A 21,723-nucleotide genomic window follows, 5' to 3' on the forward strand; every position below is an offset into this window, starting at 1 on the left:
TTTTATCATTTGTTGTGGGTCATGACCTATTGGTTAATTAACTTTAAAATCAACTACCTTTTTCTCTACTGTCAATGTCACTTCAAACAGTTCCATACACACTAGTGTCACTTTATAGTCAAAGTTGGCCTAAGATGGTTGATTGAGGTTTTGGTAGGGTTTCACCATGTTCCCATAGGCAATATCCTGTAACATCGGCGTTTAGCCTGTTGAATATTATTTTTAAATAATGTAAATCGAATTTTAAATTCAACCATTGTTTGGTTCTGGGGCTATTTAGCAAGTATGCACGTAAGTAATCTAACCACATTTTTAGCTTTTTAAAAATTTCAACCATCTTTCAATTCTAATGGTGGGATTACTTATTTTATTGTAGATTCACTGATGATGGACCGATAGGTCTTAAAACGTTCTGAATTGGATATATTTTATTCAATCCATTGGGATTTTTAAGTTTTAATAAATATACCAATTTACATAGAAGTGGTTTTACTTCTTGTTAGAGTTTTTTAACTATATGGTATACAGCCAACCTAGGGAACTTCCCTTTTAGTTAATAATATCTGCTTTTTAATGTCAAAGTTCTTAAAAAATTCAATATAATTTCAAAATGAAAGTCATAAAATTGTCTGGCCGAAAAATTGAAGCAAACCATTAAACTTACTTTTTTGTGCTCTTTTCAAATATGCAAACAGATTTTCAAAATTTCAATATACAGGGTGTTGTTTTAAGGTCACAATTACTTTATAATTTTTTGTTAATCCGGACCTGGATTTTTCTTATGGTTAGTATGTCGGTCGTTTGGGTTTTGAATGAGACATATGTGTACCAAATATCAAAAAAATATACAGGGTCGTCATAAAGTTATGGCTTAGGAAAGAAATGGGCAAAATAGATAAAACACCCTGTAACTCGGTTATAAAATTCCGTAGGGCAAAAAATGTACTATATCTAGAACCGGCTCGGTGACCTCTATTCACCATTAAAGTATTTACGTTTCCCAATGAAACACCCTGTATATAAATATTATATTTACCATTTTAAACAACCGTGGTTTTATAAAAAGTACTTTTTATACTGGTGTAATTTTTGGAATTACAATTTTAACAGTTAATACACCTACTAAAAATTCATATTTTATTCTTTCGAAACATGTTGTGTCCTATATATTATAACAAAACCGTGTTTTTATAAAAAGTACTTTTTTATTAAAGTGTAATTTTTGGTAAGCATTTTATATCGTCAAATTATTGTATATTCTCTCCTATAAATAATAAAAACGTTTTATTATAAAAAAGTTCTTTTTTTATAGAAGCGTAATTCTTTAATTTAATTTTCCATTTCCAACATTGGTTTTTTCCGATTATAGCGCCATCTGTCCATAATTCGAAAATATGTTTCGAATAAAATTTCCTTATTTTTATGCAAAGAATCCAAATCAGCAATATAAAATGTGGGCTCCTATTTAATATTTTAGAGTAACCCGCCACCCCACCACCGTGGAGAGTCGTGTTTCATACCATTCGATAAATTTTTCAAAAATATTATTGCAGTTTTTCGATCGGATGTTTATTTCGCGAAATATCGCGGGTTTGGAATAAATTTTAAATTTACCACCCACCCTTTTCTTTGGGGGTCATGTTTGGTATCTTTCGATAGATTTTTGAAAAATATTGAACACGTAGATTTTAGTTTTTCGATCTGACGTTCATTTCGCGAAATATTCGCCTTTTTTGTGAAATTTTTGATTCACCCATTTCCGTACGGCCCGCTCAAATCTTCAGATTTTTGAAATATACACTCTTCTGCATGTACTTAACTTACCTTATCTTAATCTGACAATTTCGAGTATTTTTAAGGATAGATTTTCTTTCGGGTCCCCCTAACGAACTCCCCTGTGTTAAAAGCCAATATATGGTAGAGGTACATCTGCAGGGTACCACGTTTTTCCCCATATGATAATCTGACGCGCTCGAGTAACTGCAAAAATCCCCGCTTGGGCTCCCCTACCATAAATTAAATATCCAATAATTTTTATCCATTAAACAGATCGGTGCAGATCGGCCTTATATCGTACCTTATAGGGGAGTGCATTTAGATTTTCACTTCGGAAAAAATCAAACAAGATAAAACTTTTTGTAATTTCATTAAGAAATGTTTAATAAACAACATATCAAAAAGTTCTACTCGAGAAGTGGGTGCTTCATTTTTTATTAAACAAATGAACAGCGAAGTAAGATGTTTTTTATAACTCCGAAAATATAATTTTTAGAAAAAAACTGACTTGACCATTAAAAAATTCAGAAAATTTTACAAAAAAAACTTATATAAAGATTTTTCTAAAATTAAATCTCTAGCTTCTGTAATTTTTTATTTATAACGCTAAAGTCACCCTTCTCACACACATTGGCGCAATGTAAACTAGCATTAGAAGAAGTGCACGGTTGAGTTTTTTTTGTGTAATTCTTTAACTAATGGATCAAAAGAAATTTTACAAATTGGACATGAAAGAAGATAAAATAAGCTACCTTATGGTTGTAATAAAAAGAAACAAAATTTATGAACATAAGTACGGTGTGGGCGGAAAGTGAGACTTACATGAATTTTGTTTAAAAATGATTTAAAAATGTGTAACTAATACAATTTTACTTACAAAGCTCTCAAATTTGCGCAACTTACCTCTCAATCATCTTACTAAACGATGTTTTATTCAAAAAAAAAATCTCAAAAATTTAATTCAAATAATACGCTGTCTCAAAAAATGTAATTTTTGAAAACTTCGTAGTTCCACAGAATTCCCACCAATTCAAGACGGTATTACTCATGTTTGAATAAATCTAATACAATTTTTTTAATATTTTTTTAAAGCCTAGGATGCAATCTTTAAAAAACACTGAATTATTTTAGATTAAATATGAAATAAACAATTTCTTTGTGAGAAAACTTAGAAAGATAACAAAAATGTAATACAAAAACCGAAAATTACCAGCTGAAAAAATGTATATACAGAGTGATCAAAACTTTTTTTCTGTAAAACTTACCTAAAATTAATTTAATAATAAGCGTAAAAAATAATAAATGTTCAACAAAAAAATTTTTTTTAGCTCTTATACAGTATGTCTGCGTAACTTGGAACCTATTGATAACTTTTTTAATATCAGTTTTACGAAAAAAAGTTATTCTTTATAAAATACTCTGCATCGTATATAACATAAGATGCAACCATCAAATATCAAATTTTGTTAATTTTGTACGAGGTATGTCAAAAAATATGAATTTCACTCAAGAGTAAAGTACCTTTATATTTCACAATATCGAAAATTTTTATAAAGAAAAGTTGTTTGGAATTAAAAGCTATGTTCCAATATGTAATTATATCCTTCTAATCGAAAATTTGTTTTTTTTTTAATATTGTTTCAAATTAATTATACCAAACATCATTAAATTTTCACTTATTATTTATGATAACTGATTAATTATTAATTTTATGAAGAAAGTTATCCGTCATAAATAGCTGTGCATGGTCTAACACTTAATATGCAAATATAAAATATTATATTTTATCAATATTATACCAGGTATTATGTAAAAAAATTGCATAAAAGTGTAATTGCACATTGACACATCGTTTTTAATTCTGAACAACTTTCAATAATAACAATTTTCAGTATTATGAAAAATATAGGTATTTTACTCCTAATTGAAATTTTTATTTATTGACATATCTTGTACAAAATTGATAAAAATTGATATTTTATGATTGCATTTAAAGTTTTAGAATATGCAGAGCTTTTTACTAAGAATAACTTTTTATTTATGATTCCATTGCAACAATTTTTTGAATATTGAATATTTTTGTGAAAATTATTTGTTTATCTTTTTTTTTAAGAATGAAATTCCATATTTGTTTGATTGGATTCTACTTGTTTTTCATTTAAATATCCGCCATTTTGGATCCGCCATTTTGAAATTTAAATTTTTAATCTTTAATTCAGATTCAACAACCTGTTAAAATAAAGACAATAAATGTTTTAGAAAAATGTTCTTTTTTATGTTCTTTTTAGAAAATCCGCATTTTGGATCTGCCATTTTATAATTTATAATGTTAACATTTAAGTTAGGTTTATCAAAGCTCTCAAAAATAAATATATGTAGACATAAATACATTTTGTAAAGAAATTATGATTTTACAACTATTTTTTAAGTTATCCGCCATTTTGGATCTGCCATTTTATAATTTAAATTATCAAAATTTGATTCAGGTTCAGCAACCTCTCAAAAATATCCACATATATGTAAACAAACACGTTTTTTAAAAAAATTCGGATTTCACAACTGCTTTTTAAGGAATTTTAGGAAAAAATCCGCCATTTTGAATCCGCCATTTTGAATTTGTAAATTGTGATGTCAGATTCGGGTTCAGCATAATCAAAACTAAAATAAAAACATTTTTTATCAAAATAAAATGTTGAATTCACCCATATTCTTAACATCATTGATACAAAAAAATTGTTATTGTTTAAAATTAATAAACAATTAGCGGCGAAATTTGTAAGTAGAACTTTTTATTTTAACATATTTATAAACTAATAAAAAAGTTTTAGGAAAATATAACCTTGTTCGATTTTTTCCGAAACATTGTATCTTCTCATTCTAATTGCACTCCCCTATTAGACTATAAATAGTTATAAGTAATGTTAAATTTTTTATATAAGGGATATTTATGGATTTAGCGAGTACTTTTAGAAATTAATGTTCAGCAATAAAATAAAAAAGATCAAAGCTAAGAAACATCACTATACACGTTAATAATAAGACCATAGAACGAGTTCAGAATTATAACTATTTAGGGACAAACATTAATGAAACAAACGATTATACCAAAGAAACTTCAGAGTTAGAATAGAAAAGGTTAGAACTGCATTCAATAATAAGAAATATATATTATGTAGTAGAGACCTCAGCCCAAATCTTAGAAAACAAGTACTACATTGTTTTGTATTTTCTGTTCTTTTTTATGGTGTGAAGACATGGATCCCTAAGAAACAATGTCTCAATAGATTGGAAGCATTTTAAATGTGGACATATTGAAGAATGCTGAGAATCTCCTGGACAGGGAGAACAACCAATTAAGAAGTACTAAGAAGAAAAGAGATTAGCAGGAAGATACTGGATTCCATCAAAATAACAATAATCAAAATAACAATAATAATAACAAAAATTACAATATTTGGGTCATATTATAACACGTGGTAGGGATAGCGGTTTTTGACAAAACACCGGTTTTAGGTTATACTGGTTTTTTGCTTACGGTTTAACCTGGCGGTTGTAACCGGCCAAAAAACCGGTTTTTGGAAAAACTGGTTTTCGGTTTTTTTAATCCAATAGGTTAAAAAGTTACATTTATAATACACTTTAGTTTGCGGTACTCCATTCGACTCGATATCAATATGATCAAAATTAGTACTATCGAAAGATTACTTTTAAGACGTTTGTGTATTTGTAGAATATTTAAAATTTATTTTAAAAAAATTTTAAATTAGAAATTTACATTTTAACTCATTTAATACTTCCTGTATGAGTGTATCGTTTTGAAAACGTGGCGAAATTCTTGGAGATTCGTATTCGTAATCAGTAATTTGATATTCATAGTCAGAGCATCATTTTTGGTAATAAGAAAAAGTCCTTCACCCACTTTCAATGTCAAGAGTTAAGTGTGAAAAATAGATAATGTTTGCGCAGATCACTTCCTATGTAAATATTATGATTACAAATATCTTTTCAATGAAATATTATAATAAAACTTAATAATTGTTTCTGGCTGATGTGAGATATACACTTTCAGTTTGCTTCTATATTTTATAAAATAAAATAAAATTTGAATTATTGTTTTGTTTGGAGTAATTACTTGAGAATAATAATTATGATTGGGATCCAAAATAATACCTAACCTAATCCTAATCACCGTAAAAACCTAATAACCGGTTTTTACTTTAAAAAGAAAAAACCGGTTATAACCGGGACAAAAAAACAACCGGTAAAACCGGTTATTGCGAAGTAAAAAAACCGGTTTTAGATTTAAACCGGTAGGTTTTTCCCATCACTAACACGTGGTGACAGATATGATCTCCTAAAATTAATAATGCAGGTAAATATTCAAGGAAGGCGCAGCAAAGGTAAAAGAAAAATATGGTGGTTGAGAAACATCAGAGAATGGTTTGGATGCAGCTCAACTGAACTCTTTCAGTCTGTAGTATCAAAAGTTAGAATAGGAATAATGATGGGCAACCTTCGTCGTGGAGATAGCACGTAAAAGAGCAGAAGAATAAAATACGCCACACAAATACAAAGCAACTAAATAAAATTGCTAAGAAAAAATTATTCTAAAAGAAAATAAGAGAAGAAAATAGATTCTTAACGATGGCTATGGTTTTAATCCAGATAGTCATGCTGCTGAACGGAGTATTATTCAACACAATTTCTAAAAGGTTAAGTCCATACGTGATCGTATAAATAAAAAACTAAAAGCAAGAATAGATGATAGTTTGGGTATAGAAACGGACTAAGAACCAGAGATGAGTTATTTGCTTTTATTGTCAGAGTTCAAAGGTGCATGGGTATGAATGTACATAGATCTGCATGTTTATTACGCTGATTTTAAAAAAAGCATTTGACAAAGTAAGATTAGAAAGACATAAAAAATTAGTCCAAAGTATAAAGAATGTAGACCAAAGAACTTTTAACTGCTTTATTAATAATTAAATTTTTAATATTTACCTTCATCTTTGCATTTTTCCGTACACAATACTGCAGATGGGTAATAACTGTCTGGTAACTGAGTCAGTTGTTGCACAGCTGAAGCATAGTTAAGTGTGTTGTTTTTGTGCATCTGAAATATATACAAAGTTTAAATGTGATTTTGTGTGAAAACTATAAAAGAAGATTAAATATTATACCGTAAGATGATTTTTTAAAATGTTGGTGTTCATATAATATAGTATATAGGATGATGAATCGTAAAACGGGCCAAAGGAAATTCAATGGGAAATTTTAAACTGTTGAATTTCTGCTTCCCGTCAAAAGTTATGATGTATTTTTTTGCAGACGACTGAAATCTGCATTGAAAATAAATTTGTTTACGAATTTAAGACATTCCAAAATTTTCCAACAGTACCACACGTATTGCAGAATGTGTATAAAGTGTTGCATTTGCTCAAAATAAAGTTAGGTATTAAAAATATTTGATCTGTCAATATTGTTGTTTTATAATTTACAGTTAAAAACAATAGAGTTGATACTCAGTAGGTACTCAGATACATGTACATACCTATCCAGTTGAGAAAAAAGTAGCCATAACAAAATTGTTTTATTCAGGCAAAAGTGAATTCACTGTTAGTTCTTTATTTGGCAAATATTATTTCAATAAACTAATTGCAAGTTCTTAAACAATAATTTAAGTTTAATCAGTTTTATGAGTCATACACACACTTAAAATACTTTTACGTGTTATACAAAACCGAGTATTAATTATGTGCGAAAATAGAATGGGTAATAAGCAATTTGGATTTAGAAATAATGGTCTAGGAACTAGAGAGGCACTATTTGTATGCGCGTTCTCTTACAAAAAAGTTGTAAGTCCTGAAAGAACGTTTATGTTTGTTTCATTGACTTCGAGCAGGCATTCGACCGAGTACAACATGATACTTACACTTTTAGATTGCCTGCAGGCGTCAGGACTTGACCACTACGATATAAGACTGCTGAAAAACTTATATTACAATCAAGTAGCCTCTATCCAAATTGAAGACAGTCGTACTAAAAACTACCCATTAAACGTGGAGTACGACAAGGTTGTGTTTTATCACCCACCCTTTTTAATCTGAACTCTGAAGAAATTTTAGGGAGGTTTTGGATGACAGACAAGAGGGAGTAAGGCTAGGCGGAGAAGTAATCAACACTATTGGATCCGCTGACGATACAGCCATACTTGCAGAAAATTTGCAAGATCTTCAAACACTACTAAATCTAGTCAGTGAAGCAAGTTATCGAATAGGCCTTAAAATTAACATTTCAAAGACGGATTAACATCCAAAGTGGATGGAAGTTGGAAGGATCAATATAGATCAAGGTCTGCTTCCTCTTGATGGGGGAGAGATAGCACGGGTAAATCATTTCAAGTACCTTGGCAGCTGGTTAAATGTAAATTGTGACTCTGATGAAGAGATAATAACTAGAAATGAAATATCACGGAAGGCTTTTATGACCTGGAAACTATTTTTATGTAACAGAAACCTGTCGATGAATATTCGATAGCAGGTCCTGAAATGTTATGTGTGGTCTATTCTATTGTATGGTTGTGAGACATGGACGTTAAAAACCACAATGCTAAACAAATTAGAAGCATTCGAATTGTGGTGCTATCAAATCCTAAAGATATCGTGGGTTTCGCACACTTCCAATGAAGATGTTATTCAAATGATGAATTCAGAACGTCTGCTCATAAGCATCATAAACAAGAGAAAAGCAGAATATTTCGGCCATATAATTTGAGGACCTAAATACCATCTGCTTCGCCGTATAATACAAGGAAAAGTGGAGGGAAAGAGATGGATTGAAAGCCATTATTACATTATTGAAAGCCAGGATTACGCAGCCATGAAAGAAACTTTCATAGCTGCGTAATATTAGACAATGGTGTGGCTGCACAGTAGAAAAATTATTTTGCGCAGCAGCCGACAGAGAGAGGTTTCAGGAAAATTGTAAACATGATGACGGCCAACGTCTGAATAGAGGCACGGCACCTAAGGAAGAAGAAACAATAACTAAAAAGATTTTAAAAAAGTTTGAAAATATCATGATTCCCAATTCTACCTGTAGAAAAAAATATTGCTAAGGTAACAAGAATTTTTATTGAAAAAACGAATAGTATTTACAACAATAGTTGAAAATCCTATGATGAGTTCACCGAGCAATTTTCATTCATAATTTTATATTTTAATGTTGTAAAATGAGTGAAAACAATTTCGTTTAGAAATATTATACAGTAACCGTCACGCTACTAGACACACGTGAACATTGAGCTATTACAATCCTGGACCCTTCTTATTACAAAATTTATTTTTATGTCTAGTGACGTTTAGAACGTCACAAAATGTATAGAAACCGAAAACTGTAAATATTAATATAGGAAGTTGACAATTAATAGAACAGCTGTATTTGAAGTTTATAGTTGTTATTTTGTTAAAGTTGTAAAAGTTTTAAAGTATTGTATTGTTTTTGGTGTTAAAGTTATTGCAGAGTAACAATACTACTATTAATTAATGTATTTTTTGTATGCAAAAACAATTATTTTGAATAGTTTCTTGACAGTAATATGACAGAGATGAAAGTCACATCTGAGAACGGACCGGATTAGCTCATAAGCATAGCAATTAGGTACCTACCCACATGTCTAGTAGCGTGGCGCTTACTGTATAGTTAAAATAATAAAAAATTGTAAAATACTTACCAATTTGTACATGTTAAAAGCACACCACATGTAGCACTAAAAATAAAAATAGAAATAAGACAAAATTAAAATTATTAAAATTTTGATTTCTACTTTAAATATATAGGATTCACAGTATCTAGCTAGGGAAAGTCTGAAACAGAAGTAAAAGATCAAGCGAATAGAGCAAACAGAGCCACAGGTTGCGTAAATGAAACAATATTAATATATGGAGAAATAAATCTGACCAATAATAACATGCTCGGAATAAACACGACCTGACATAGAGAGGACAAAGATAATGATATAAATAGCATTGAAAATTCTTAGAAACATCGATGGTAAGACACTGTGAGAGAGAACTAGAAGTACAAAAATATTTGACATAGGTGCAAGGTGAAGAATATCAAGGACTGTGTAAGAAGTAGAAGAGTAGGATGAAACGATCATATAAGGCAAGTGACAACAAATAGAGTAGCAAAGACGATGAGCTGCGGTTTCCCAATAGGAAAACAATCAGTGGAAGGACCATAAAAACAGTGAATAGACAACTTACTGGGGGCACATTGAAAAACAGACAGTCATGGCTACACAAAAAAAAGAAGAAGAAGACGAAGAATAAGAATAAATCTGAAATAAAATTTCTAATTATAAAGTATTTAGTGCGGGTCAAAATATGTGTAATGCATCACAACATAAAGTATGGTTTAATTTCTGATCTCACAAACTCCTCAAAGTGAATGGAGTATTTATCAACAACATAATTACGATATGCTGATGATGGTGCCTTAATTTGTGACAATCACTCTTCATTAGACGATCCTAAACAACTTGTCCCTATAATCATACAATACAGTAAACGAATGGGATTAAAGATTGAATCATAAAGACCAAATTTAGGATCACCTCCAAATACTTGGATGCACTTTAAAACTCTGAACACTGAATACCAAGTCCATTGAAAGAGTGAGCAAATTTAAATACCTGGGAACGTGGCTTTTTGAAGACTGGGCATCTGACAAGTAAATCAAATGTCGCGCTGAGCAAGCTGGACGAGCTTTCGTAAAATTCAGGAAGCTACTGACCCGTTTAGAGTTCGATCTTCAACTGAAACTAAGGGTACGAACATGCCGAAGATACATGGATGTGCGCGGTGTAGGTCGCGATCTCGGTCGCTACATCGATGTCAAAACAAACCTTCATTTTCTTATGAGATAGCAGATACCAAGGATGTGTCACCTGTTCACACTCGCGACCTATCATCGCGGTTTAGAGCGATGTCGATGCCAAAACAAGATAGTTTGTTTTACATCACGATAGAGCTGCTGATCGCGTGGTAAATTAAAGTTTATTGGTGGTTTTGAAACCACGTGATATTCGGCGGAGATACGGCTAGTGTACTTATTTATTTCTTGTTGTAATCACGTTGCGACAAGTTTTGGTTATATGGAAACCGCAAAGAACACTGAAAGGAAGGTATCTTCGGTATTTTCTGCCCGTCATCGATGTAAACCTTGACCGCGATCGCGACCAACACCACGCTCATCCATGTATCTTCGACATATTCGTTCCCCAAGGGTTTAATAAGTGCTACGTGTGGTCAGTGCTGCTATATGGCGTAGAGGGTGGACACTCAAAACTAGGGATATAAACAGATTAGAAGCCTTCGAAACGTGGTTTTATCGCCGTATCCTAAAGATTGCGGCTGTGACAGTTACTTAATCCGTAAACCATTAAGCAAAAATTGTCAAACAACTCTTACCATGAAGCATATAAAATAAAATCAGTGTAAACTATATTAAGCTGTAAAAAAAGAAACATCATATCATTTAAGTGAATATAATAAGAAGAACTAAGAGAAAACATGTATGTTAAAAATACAATCGGTTATTAGTCCAGGGCGCATCTGTTTTGAGATGGACGTTGAGAGGTGGCTCAAATTTTTTTGCAGAAATTGCTTGAAAATAATTTAAATTATAATATTTCAGTTATCCTCCCTCTCAAAAGGCCCGGAACATTGTTTAAATAATCAAAATGGCAAAAAATGAAGGAAAAATTCGATTTTATTCTTCGTTTTTTGATTATAACTTTAAAAGTATTCTCTTCCGACAAAAGTTGTACTAACATAAAAGTTGCGTAATTAAATTTACTACAATATTGAATTGGTTAAAAATTCAAAAAAATTGTCACCCTAGTTGCAAAATAGCAATAATTGCGAAAAAAACATACAAAATCAAGTATTGGCATTTTACGTTTTTCAACCATTTATGCTACACTTCGGACTATTCATGTTTCACCCAGAAAAACTTTATGATACACTAAAACAATACTGTAAATTTCATTAAGATCGGTTTAATAGATTTTGCAAAATAAATTTCGCAATCCAGCTTTCGCAAAAAAAAATCATTTTTTCAAAATGTTACAGGACCGAAAATAAAGCAGATAGCAAATTGAAATTTGTTTTGCTTATAAAAGTGTACTGTACCTTTCATTTGCAATTTGCAAAATTAAAATCGATTAATTACCACGGCGTCAGGAAATTTTTTAAATAAACATTAATTTTTGGTGCTACGCGTAGGACAGCGGTGTTCGATTCACACAAGTTGATTTCCGCCAAAATTTCTTCCAATCTTTATCTAATATATTATTTTCTTACTTTATATTTTGTTGTATTTTAATATTTTAATTCCACAAAAATCAAACTAATTTTATTATTGTTTGTGAAATATTGTTATAAAATTCCATATATTTAAAAATATTAAACTTTTATTCTCTAAGTTAAAATATATGAACAAAGAAAGTTTTTGCTAATAAAAGTGTTATTTCAAAGGATAGAGTATGTGTTTTTATTTTGCAATAAACAAATTTATTTATTTACATCGAAATGTAATAAAAATTAAAATGTATCAATAATTATCAAAGGTCATTGGAATGACCAATCAGAGCAAACTATCCGCTGTCCTGCGCGTAGCACCAATAATTAATGTTTATTTAAAAAAATTTCTGACGCCGAGGTGTTAATCGATTTTAATTCTGCAAAATTGCAAATGAAAGGTACAGTACATTTCTATAAGCAAAAAAAATTCAACTTGCTATCTGCTTTATTTTCAGCCCTGTAACATTTTTAAAAAATGAATTTTTTTTGCGAAAGCTGGATTGCGAAATTTATTTTGCAAAATCTATTGAACCGATCTTAATGAAATTTACCGTATTATTTTACTGTATCATAAAGTTTTTCTGGGTGAAATATGCAGGTCCTAAGTGTAGCATAAATGGTTTAAAAACGTAAAATCCGAATACTTGTTTTTGTATGGTTTTTTTCGCAATTATTGCTATTTTGTAACAAGGGTGACTATTTTTTAAATTTTTAACCAATTCTATATTGTAGGAAATTTATATACGCAACTTTTATGTCAGTGCAACTTTTCTCGGAAATGAATACTTTTAAAGTTATAATCAAAAAACGAAGAAAAAAATCGAATTTTTCCTTAATTTTTTGACATTTTGATTATTTAAACAATGTTCCGGACTTTTTGAGAGGGAGGATAACTCAAATATTATTATTATTTGATTTATTTTCAAGCAATTTCTGCAAAAAAATTTGAGTCACCTCTCAACGTCCAAATGTACTAATATTTTTACAGATGCGCCCTGGTCTATATCTAAAATACGTTTTTGATAAGTTATGGTAACATTACTTGTATTATATTTTATGCACCCCTGTGGTTGCAGCGAAAAGATCAATAAATAAAAAAATATGTTAAGCTACGTCTACCTAGCTAACAGTATTCTAAAAGCTTATAAAATATGTAATTTTGATATTTACCATGGCAGAATGATCCACTTCCCAATCTCCATGGTGCATTTTCTCGATTTCCTCTAAAATAAAAAAGCTATTTTTTGTCAGACCTTCTCAAATACTTTCAAAATAATATAATATTTATCTACACGTGTTTTTCGAGTTTTTCCATTCCTATCGGGAACACTTGAGGTTAATTAGAACTGATAAAGAAATATTAAGCAGCTCATACCAGTTTTCAGAAAACAACGAAAAAAGTACAAAGCAACTAAACGTATTAGACTACCGGCAGAAGAAGAACAAATTAAATATGAAAGAATAGTCACTAGAAAACTAGATAGTATTGCAGTAAAATTAAATATTAAACAAACGTGAAAGCAAATAAAAGTATTAGGCGTGAATCCCGCGTACCAAAAACGGTATCTAGTCGGACAAACTTTGATGTACGGGAACACTGGAACAGGGGAGGTTTTAATTATTGTGGAACAATTTAAAAATGTGGAACGTCAGATTACGAAAACGTCTCATGTATTTTGTCGGAGAGAACTTCCAGTTATTGATTTGTTACCCTTTCATTAAACTCTCATTCAAAAATCAGACTGCTATTACTAACCAACACGATTTCTGTCATTTGACATATTCTTCGTGTTCTAATCATTAAAATGCCCAGTTGGTGGTAAACACCAGTCTGGTTTTTGCATGAGAGAGCAACGAAATGGTAGCAAATCAATTGGAACTTCTGTCGAACAGAATACATGAGACGTTTTCGTAGTATGACGTTCCAAATTTTTAACCTGTTCCACTATTAAAACTACTATGTTCCAGTGTTTCCATGCATCAAAGTTTGTCCAACTAGACAACGTTAAGCTATAACAAATTTTCAGCTTGCTATTAATCAACTTTTTTTTGTACGCGGGATCCAGGTCTATATGTATGACCAACGCAGCACAAGTCAGCACTAGAAATATAACAGATGAATACAAAGAATGGTTCGATGAGGAATGATAAAAAGAACTAAATGAACAATATAAATTAATATTATATTCAAAATAATGCAAGAAAAAAAACCAAAGATAGAGAGAATATACAACGAACATAATTGTGGTGAGACCGCTCCCGTCTGAAAAAATTTCTGATTCGGTTTCTTTGTGGATTCCTATTCAAAAATGTCCCCTTTAAAGAAATCTGAAGGGTGCCGGGCGGAATTTTTGGGCAGAAATTGTTTAAACAAATTTTTTTAACAAATACAAAAGATCACGTGTCATTCTAAACAACAAAGGTATCCTGTAAATTTTCTCAAAAATTAATAGTTTTCGAGTTATAGGCGATTAAAAATCTAAGAAATGCGAAAATACGCATTTTCAAGGCCTAAAAACTAATATTTAAATTAGTATTTTTGAGGTTGACAGATACTTAAATTGAAGTTTGAACATTCAGCTTCAAGATTCTGAAGAGTGATTGCGTCTAACCTTAATTTAAACCGCTGTTTTTTAATTGTTAAATATGCATGTCCATCCCATTTTTTTGCCGGTGCGGCGCGCTCTATTTCAAAAATCTCCAATTTTCCGCCAAAGAATATTTTTTTTAGATTCTTTGGGATATTCTAAATAAAATAAGTTTCAAGACATTTTTCTCAAAAGTTAACAGTTTTAAAGTTATAAGCGATTTAAAATCCAAAAATGCGTTTTTTGTCATTTTTCTGATTTTAATCGCTTATAACTTTAAAAATAATAACTTTTGAGAAAAATTTCAAGAAAGTTACTTTATTTATAATATCCCAAAGAATCAAAAAAAATATTTTTCGGAGGAAAATAGGAGATTTTTGAAATAGAACGCGCTGCACCGGCAAAAAAATCGGATAAACATGCATATTTAACAATTAAAAAACAACGGTATAAATTTAGCTTAGACGCGATCAATCTTCAGAATCTTGAAGTCGAATGTTTAATCTTCAATTTAAGTATCTGAGAACCTCAAAAATACTAATTTAAATATGAGTTTTTATCCTCGAAAATGCGTATTTTCGCATTTTTCAGATGTTAAATCAAGATACCTTTCTGGTTTAGAATGATCCAAAAAACCTAAAAATATATGCTCCAAAGGAAAAAGCGTGATCGTTTGTATTTGTTTAAACAATTTCTGCCCAAAAATTCCGCCCGGTACCCTTCAGATTTGTTTAAAGCAGACATTTTTGAATAGGAATCCACAAAGAAACCGAATCAGAATTTTTTCAGACGGGAGCGGTCTCACCACATGTACTAATAGAAAACGAGTAAAAAATAATCATAAGATCAGATAAAGAACATACAGTGGCTTTAAAAATAAAGATATTAGAAACATATGGGGGGCAAATAATGAGAAAAGGGGTTACTCAGAAAAACATGTACACTAGAAAAGCAAAAATAGAAGGAATTTATTAATTTTTATGAGAGTTCCAGTTCTTACAAATTTCGAAATAATTTCAAAATTGAAGTCATTAAATTTTCTGTCCAAAAAGTTGAAGTGAATTTATAAACTTAGTATTTTGTACTCTTTTCAAATATGCAAACGGATATCGAAAATTTCAATATCCGTTTCAAGTTGTGTCAAGGTCATAATTACTTTATATTGTTTTGTTAATCTGGGTCTAAATTTTTCTTGTGATTAGTGAATGGGTCGTTCCAATGTAGTAAATAAGTATTGATTATTTTTAAAATTAGTATTTATTAATTAACATAATTAATTGGTTATTAAAAGTTAATAATACCTACTTTTTAATACTCACAGTTCTTAATAATTTCAAAATATGTATGTATCTAATTTCAAAATTAAAGTCATTAAATAATATTCTGCGCCAAAAATTGAAGCGCTTTTGAAAATTTCAATATACAGGTTGTAGTTTCAAGGTCACCATTACTTTATATTTTTTTTTTGTTAATCCGGACCTGGATTTTTCTTGTGATTACTAAATGAGTCATTCAAATGTAGTAAATATGTATTAATTATTTTTAAACTGAGTATTTATTAAATAACTTGAATAATTTATTATCAAAAGGTCAATTATACATGTAGGCCAGGGTAATAAGACAAAAATATACCCTGTTCGTGACACTCGAGCAGCCAGGGTACTGAAGCGTTTTTTCGAAAAGTAATACCTATAGGAACAAATTTTAACTATTTCCTGCGTAGGATCTGGCGGCCATTTTTATTTATAAACAATTAACTGTCAAAAAATGGCATTTTTCCCTTTTTTTTTCAAATCAATGGAAAACAGTGAAATTTATGGTTTTTTTTAGTACAAATATCTTTGACATTATGGAGCAAGCTTTAAAATGACATATTACAGAGTTTGATATACTCATTTATTGTTAATATAATTGCGAAAAAAGGTCGGAATTGCAAAAAAAAATATTTTCGCAATAACTGCTGTAAAAATTAGTGTAAAGGTTTGAAATTTTTGTCAAATGAGGGTTCTTTGTTGCTTAATATGTGATAAAAATTTCAAAGCGATTCATTCAATTGTTTAAATTTTATTCGAATTGTTTACCTCAGTGAGCATTTTTTTTGCACTAACATAAGTCAGAAAAAATGACGTTAGAACCATTCCACAGGTGTCAAATGGAAAAGCATGAACTATATTTTCAACTTGGTTTAAAAAAAGCGAATAAAAAATGCATTTATTAGCAATAAATAATTATGCAAAAGTATCGTAAATCTTTCCTTATAAACTTTTTGAATAACTTTTTCCAAAAAAATTAACTTTTGTACCCTGTTTTAAGTGCACAACTACCAAGTAATGTTATTTATATCATAATTGATAAAAAATTGTAATAAATATATATAATTTCTTATATAACAAAATAAAAAGTTTATAAGGAAATATTTACGATACTTTTGCATGATTATTTATTACTACTAAATGCATTTTTTATTCGCTTTTTTTAAACCAAGTTGAAAATATGGCTCATGCTCTTTCATTTGACACCTGTGGAATGGTTCTAACTTCATTTTTTTCTGACTTATGTTATTGTAAAAAAAATGCTCTCTGGGATAAACAATTTGAATAAAATTTAAACAATTGAATGAATCGCTTTGAAATTTTTATCACGTATTAAGCACCAAGGAACCCTTATATGACAAAAATTTCAAAGCTATACACTAATTTTTACAATAGATATTGCGAAATTAATTTTTTTTTGCAATTCCGACCTTTTTTCGCAATTATATTAACAATAAATGAGTATATCAAACTTTTTAATACGTCATTATAAAGCTTTTTAGATAACCTCAAAGATATTTGTACTAAAAAAAAACCATAAGTTTCACTGTTTTTCATTGATTTGAAAAAAAGGGAAAAATGCCATTTTTTGACACTTAATTGTTTATAAATAAAAATGGCCGCCAGATCCGACGCAGGAAATAGTTAATTTGCTCTTACAGGTATTACCTGTCGATAAAACGCTTCAGTACCCTGGCTGCTCGAGTGTCATGGAAAAAACCTTATTACCCTGGACTAATGCTTTATAATCACACAGTTCTTAAAAATTTGAATATGTAACTTCAAAATAAAGGCATTAAATTGTCTGGCAAAAAAATTGAAGCGAAATATTAAATTTAATTTTTAGTGCCCTTTTTAAATATGCAAACGGATTTCGAAAATTTCAATATACAGGGTGTTGTTTCAAGGTCACCCTGACTTTATAGTTTATTGGTAATCCGCACCTAGATTTTGTTTGTGATTAGTAGTTGGACGGTTTGGGTTCTAAATGGGTCATATGTGTCAAATATCAAAGAAATATACAAGGCGGCTCTTAAGTTATGGATTCAGAAACAAATGGAGAAAATCAATAAAACACCCTATAATTCGGTTATACAAATCGGTGGGGCAATAAATGTAGTATAACCAGAACCGGCTTAGTAACCTCTTTTCACCATTCATGTATTTCCGTTTTCCAATGAAACACCCTGTAAGATGGTGATAAGTGATAAGACGTGCCAGTGGAACATGGACAATTAATTTATCCGAAAAAGTCATGCCCCAAGTGTGGGAAAAAAAGAAGTCAGGAAAATATTTGGAGGAAACCTTTCGAACAAAATGTGGATAAATGTACAAAATAATGAAAAAGGAGAACCGAATATCGTAGCTTATCATAAAATTATAAATACTGAGATAGTTGGGACATATCTAAGAGACTACCCAAAATAATTCTAACGGGAGAAATAGGAGGAAAAAAGAAGAAGCGTAGCTTAAAACCAGTTGGAAGAAGGATGTTCAAAAATAACTTAAAATTCCAAATGGGAAAAAGGAAAGCAGCAAACAGGAAATAATGGAAAAACTTCGTAATCCAAGCCATCGGCCTTCTAGGTCGGAAGAGCTAAGTTATATACTTTAAAAAGTTATAGGAAAAAAAAAGGTTAAAAATTTAATACAGACAAGGAAAATTTTGAAAAATAGACATAAATAGTAATTATAATATAAACACAAAGAACAAAATCATACCTAATAGAAATAAAATATTTTTAGTTATTATTAGAGAGCGGAATATATGCAACACAACATTACCAAAATATGCGCATATATATGCATTACTTTTACTACAAATATGCAGGTATTTTTTCTAAATTTGTCTAAATATGCAAATGCTTATTAAAAATACTCAAAAATAAAACAATATATTAAGTCGTAAGATCTTCAGAAAAGTTGCATTCAAAACTACGTACAACTTTCCTCAAACAATCGAAACCCTCATTTTTTTCCAAAAGATTTTTTAATTTATTTCTACAATGAGCAGAAAAAGTGTTAACAAGAGTAACCGAATCACTTAATTGTATATTCCTTTGTTCTAATGACTTCATTAGATCTGGTAAAAAACTAAAATGAACTTTTATGAACATAAGTTCTTTAGCAATTTGTACGTTACTTAAAGAACAAAGTACGTTACTTAAGCTGAAGAACCAAAGCGGAATTGTCTAAAATTTGATGGATTTTTGTATTTTATGCTTCTCTCCATGTCCGTCTTTATAGAAGTAAAAGCGAATTTGTCGAATAAAAACACTCTTTCCAGAAACATTTCTTTTGTGGGACATGATGCTTTTGTTTGTCAGTTCCTCATTTAAAAAATGAAATATGAATATGAATGTAACTTACGATTTTGGAACAGGCATTCGAAAATACTTTGTCTCCACTTAGCTTTAACTCGGGAAAACACTTTATCCAAGCACTTTTTTGAATGGTAGACATATTTAAATTTAATATATACCAATCACTTCAAAAACACTAAATACGATACAACGTTTACTTTAAACAAATGTTGGCCGGAAACTGACAAAATAATTATTAGACCCTTAAAAGCAGGTAGGTACCTACGACTTGCTACGCTACTAAAATAGTATTTTTCTGGGAACACCCATAATTGTTAAATTCAGGTAGTAATGGGAAAGTTCAGGTGAGCGATAGATAGATAAATAACGAGCTCGTTCATATCAAAGTTATAAAATTCCAACTAAGAGAGGAAAATATAACTTTTATATAATTTATTTTTAAAATATGCAAAATAAATCGTGTTTAGCTTAAATATGCAATGTTGTGTTTGTTGTCTGAAAATATGCAATATATGCATCTATATGCACTTTGCATATATTCCGCTCTCTGGTTATTATTTTTGTTTATCACTTACCTAAAGTTGCTTTTGCTTTTTGGGAACATACATTTGTAACAACTTTTATAGCAGCTTGCATTTGTTTTTCATTTAACTAAAAATATTGAATTTTTTTATATTGAACCTATTACACGCAATATACGTTTCCAACTTACCCCTGTAGTCATAATAATAGAGCACGCTAGTATGACCCACATGCATTTCATTTTACACATTTTGATTAATGAATGAGTTACAAAAAATGAATGAATATCTTCAATCGACGTGTCTTTTATGATTTTTCTGTCACGGTAAACGCCCCAAAGACGCATAGATAACTATTAGTTGTTAATGTGTGTGTCTTTAATTAACAAGTTGTAAAGGAAGATAAGCGTATCATTAGGCATGTAAACAATAATTGAGGGTCCTTATTTTGAGAATTACTGCTTAACAAAGGAAATTAAGAGATTTTAATTAGTATCGAGAGTTTGTAATTACAGTTCTAGTATAAGTTTTTGTAGAAGATGGTACATTTGAAATAAGTATCTGAAAAACATTGTATGTATTAATGATATGGTACTTCATTCATTCATTAATTCATTCATTCGTTAAACACTACAATCCCTAGTGATTATAGTTAACGCAATGGTGGATTACTCATCTGTCCTTTATAGCTTGCTGTGTGTATTTGCTGTTCTCGTGACTCTTTTCCATTTCTTCCTGTCCTTGCACTGAACTTTCCAATCTTTCACATTCATTGATCTTATATCTCCTTCTAAATTTAATCATCGAGCCATCGTCTTCTAGGTCTTTCTCTACACTTAGGCTATAGTGGTGTCCAGTTTGTTATCCTTCTCAACATAATATCTGAATGTGGGCGTCTGTGTATATGTCCTATCCAATCTAAGCGAAGAGATTTTATGTATCTGACTCTAGACATAAACATAGAGTCTGTTTATATTTGTGCCCTAGTATTGTTCTCATTATTTTTCATTCAAATTGTAGAAGGCTATCTTCCTCTTTCTAGATAATTCCATATGACGTTGTTCCGTCCGTCGTTGTATCCATCCCATATGTAACAACAGGTCTGATTAGGGCCTTATATAGGTTCATCCCATATTACAGTATAGAGTATAAATATATACAGTATGTCCCTGTAAGTTGGAACCATATGAAAAACTTTTTTATTGTTAATTTTACGAAAAAAATTTATTCTTCATAAAAAGCTCTGCATAGTCTAAAACCTATTCAACCATCAGATATCAAATTTTATGAATATTATACAAGGTATTTAAAAAAATTTGAATTTCATCAAAAGTAACGTAGGTTTTTTTTGCAATATTGAAAATTGTTATTATGAAAAGTTGTTTGGAATTAAAAACAATATTCTAATATGCAATTTCATCCTTCCAATTGAAAACAAAAATTTTGAAAATTTTGGATAACCAACATTATTTTCATTTATTTCAATTATGTTAACTCTTTTATTATTAATTTTACGAAAAAAAAAAATTATTTTTAATTAAAAGTTCTGCACGGTCTAAAACTTTAAAAAACAACCATCTTGTATCAAATTTGATTAAATTTATACGAGGTATGTCAAAAAAGATTAAGTTCGATCAAGAATGAAGTACCTTTATAGTTCAAAATATTTCAATAAAAAGGATGTAATTACATATTGGAACATGGTTTTTAGTTCTAAACAACTTTACATAATCACAGTTTTCGATATTCTCGTTCAAACGATAAAATTCTCGTCCGAACGATAAAATTTTCGTCCGAACTCTGACGGGCATTTTTGTATTTATAATGTATTATAT

At 30.0% G+C, this 21,723-nt stretch overlaps 1 protein-coding gene across 1 annotated transcript in view; it reads right to left on the bottom strand.

The window, feature by feature from the left end:
* Positions 1-20,160, bottom strand: part of LOC114330727 (general odorant-binding protein 19a-like) — a 40,921-nt gene extending 20,761 nt beyond the window's left edge. The window contains exons 1-5 of the mRNA XM_028280143.2: positions 20,080-20,160; positions 19,943-20,018; positions 13,314-13,366; positions 9,509-9,544; positions 6,778-6,889 (exon numbers count right to left, since the gene is read on the bottom strand). Of these exons, the coding sequence (XP_028135944.2) occupies positions 6,778-6,889; positions 9,509-9,544; positions 13,314-13,366; positions 19,943-20,018; positions 20,080-20,139 (337 nt within the window). The 5' untranslated portion in view covers positions 20,140-20,160. The remainder of the gene's footprint in view (positions 1-6,777; positions 6,890-9,508; positions 9,545-13,313; positions 13,367-19,942; positions 20,019-20,079) is intronic.
* Between the last annotated feature and the right edge of the window lie 1,563 nt (positions 20,161-21,723).

This window comes from Diabrotica virgifera, chromosome 4, assembly GCF_917563875.1.
Source record: "Diabrotica virgifera virgifera chromosome 4, PGI_DIABVI_V3a".
Lineage (NCBI taxonomy): Eukaryota > Metazoa > Arthropoda > Insecta > Coleoptera > Chrysomelidae > Diabrotica > Diabrotica virgifera.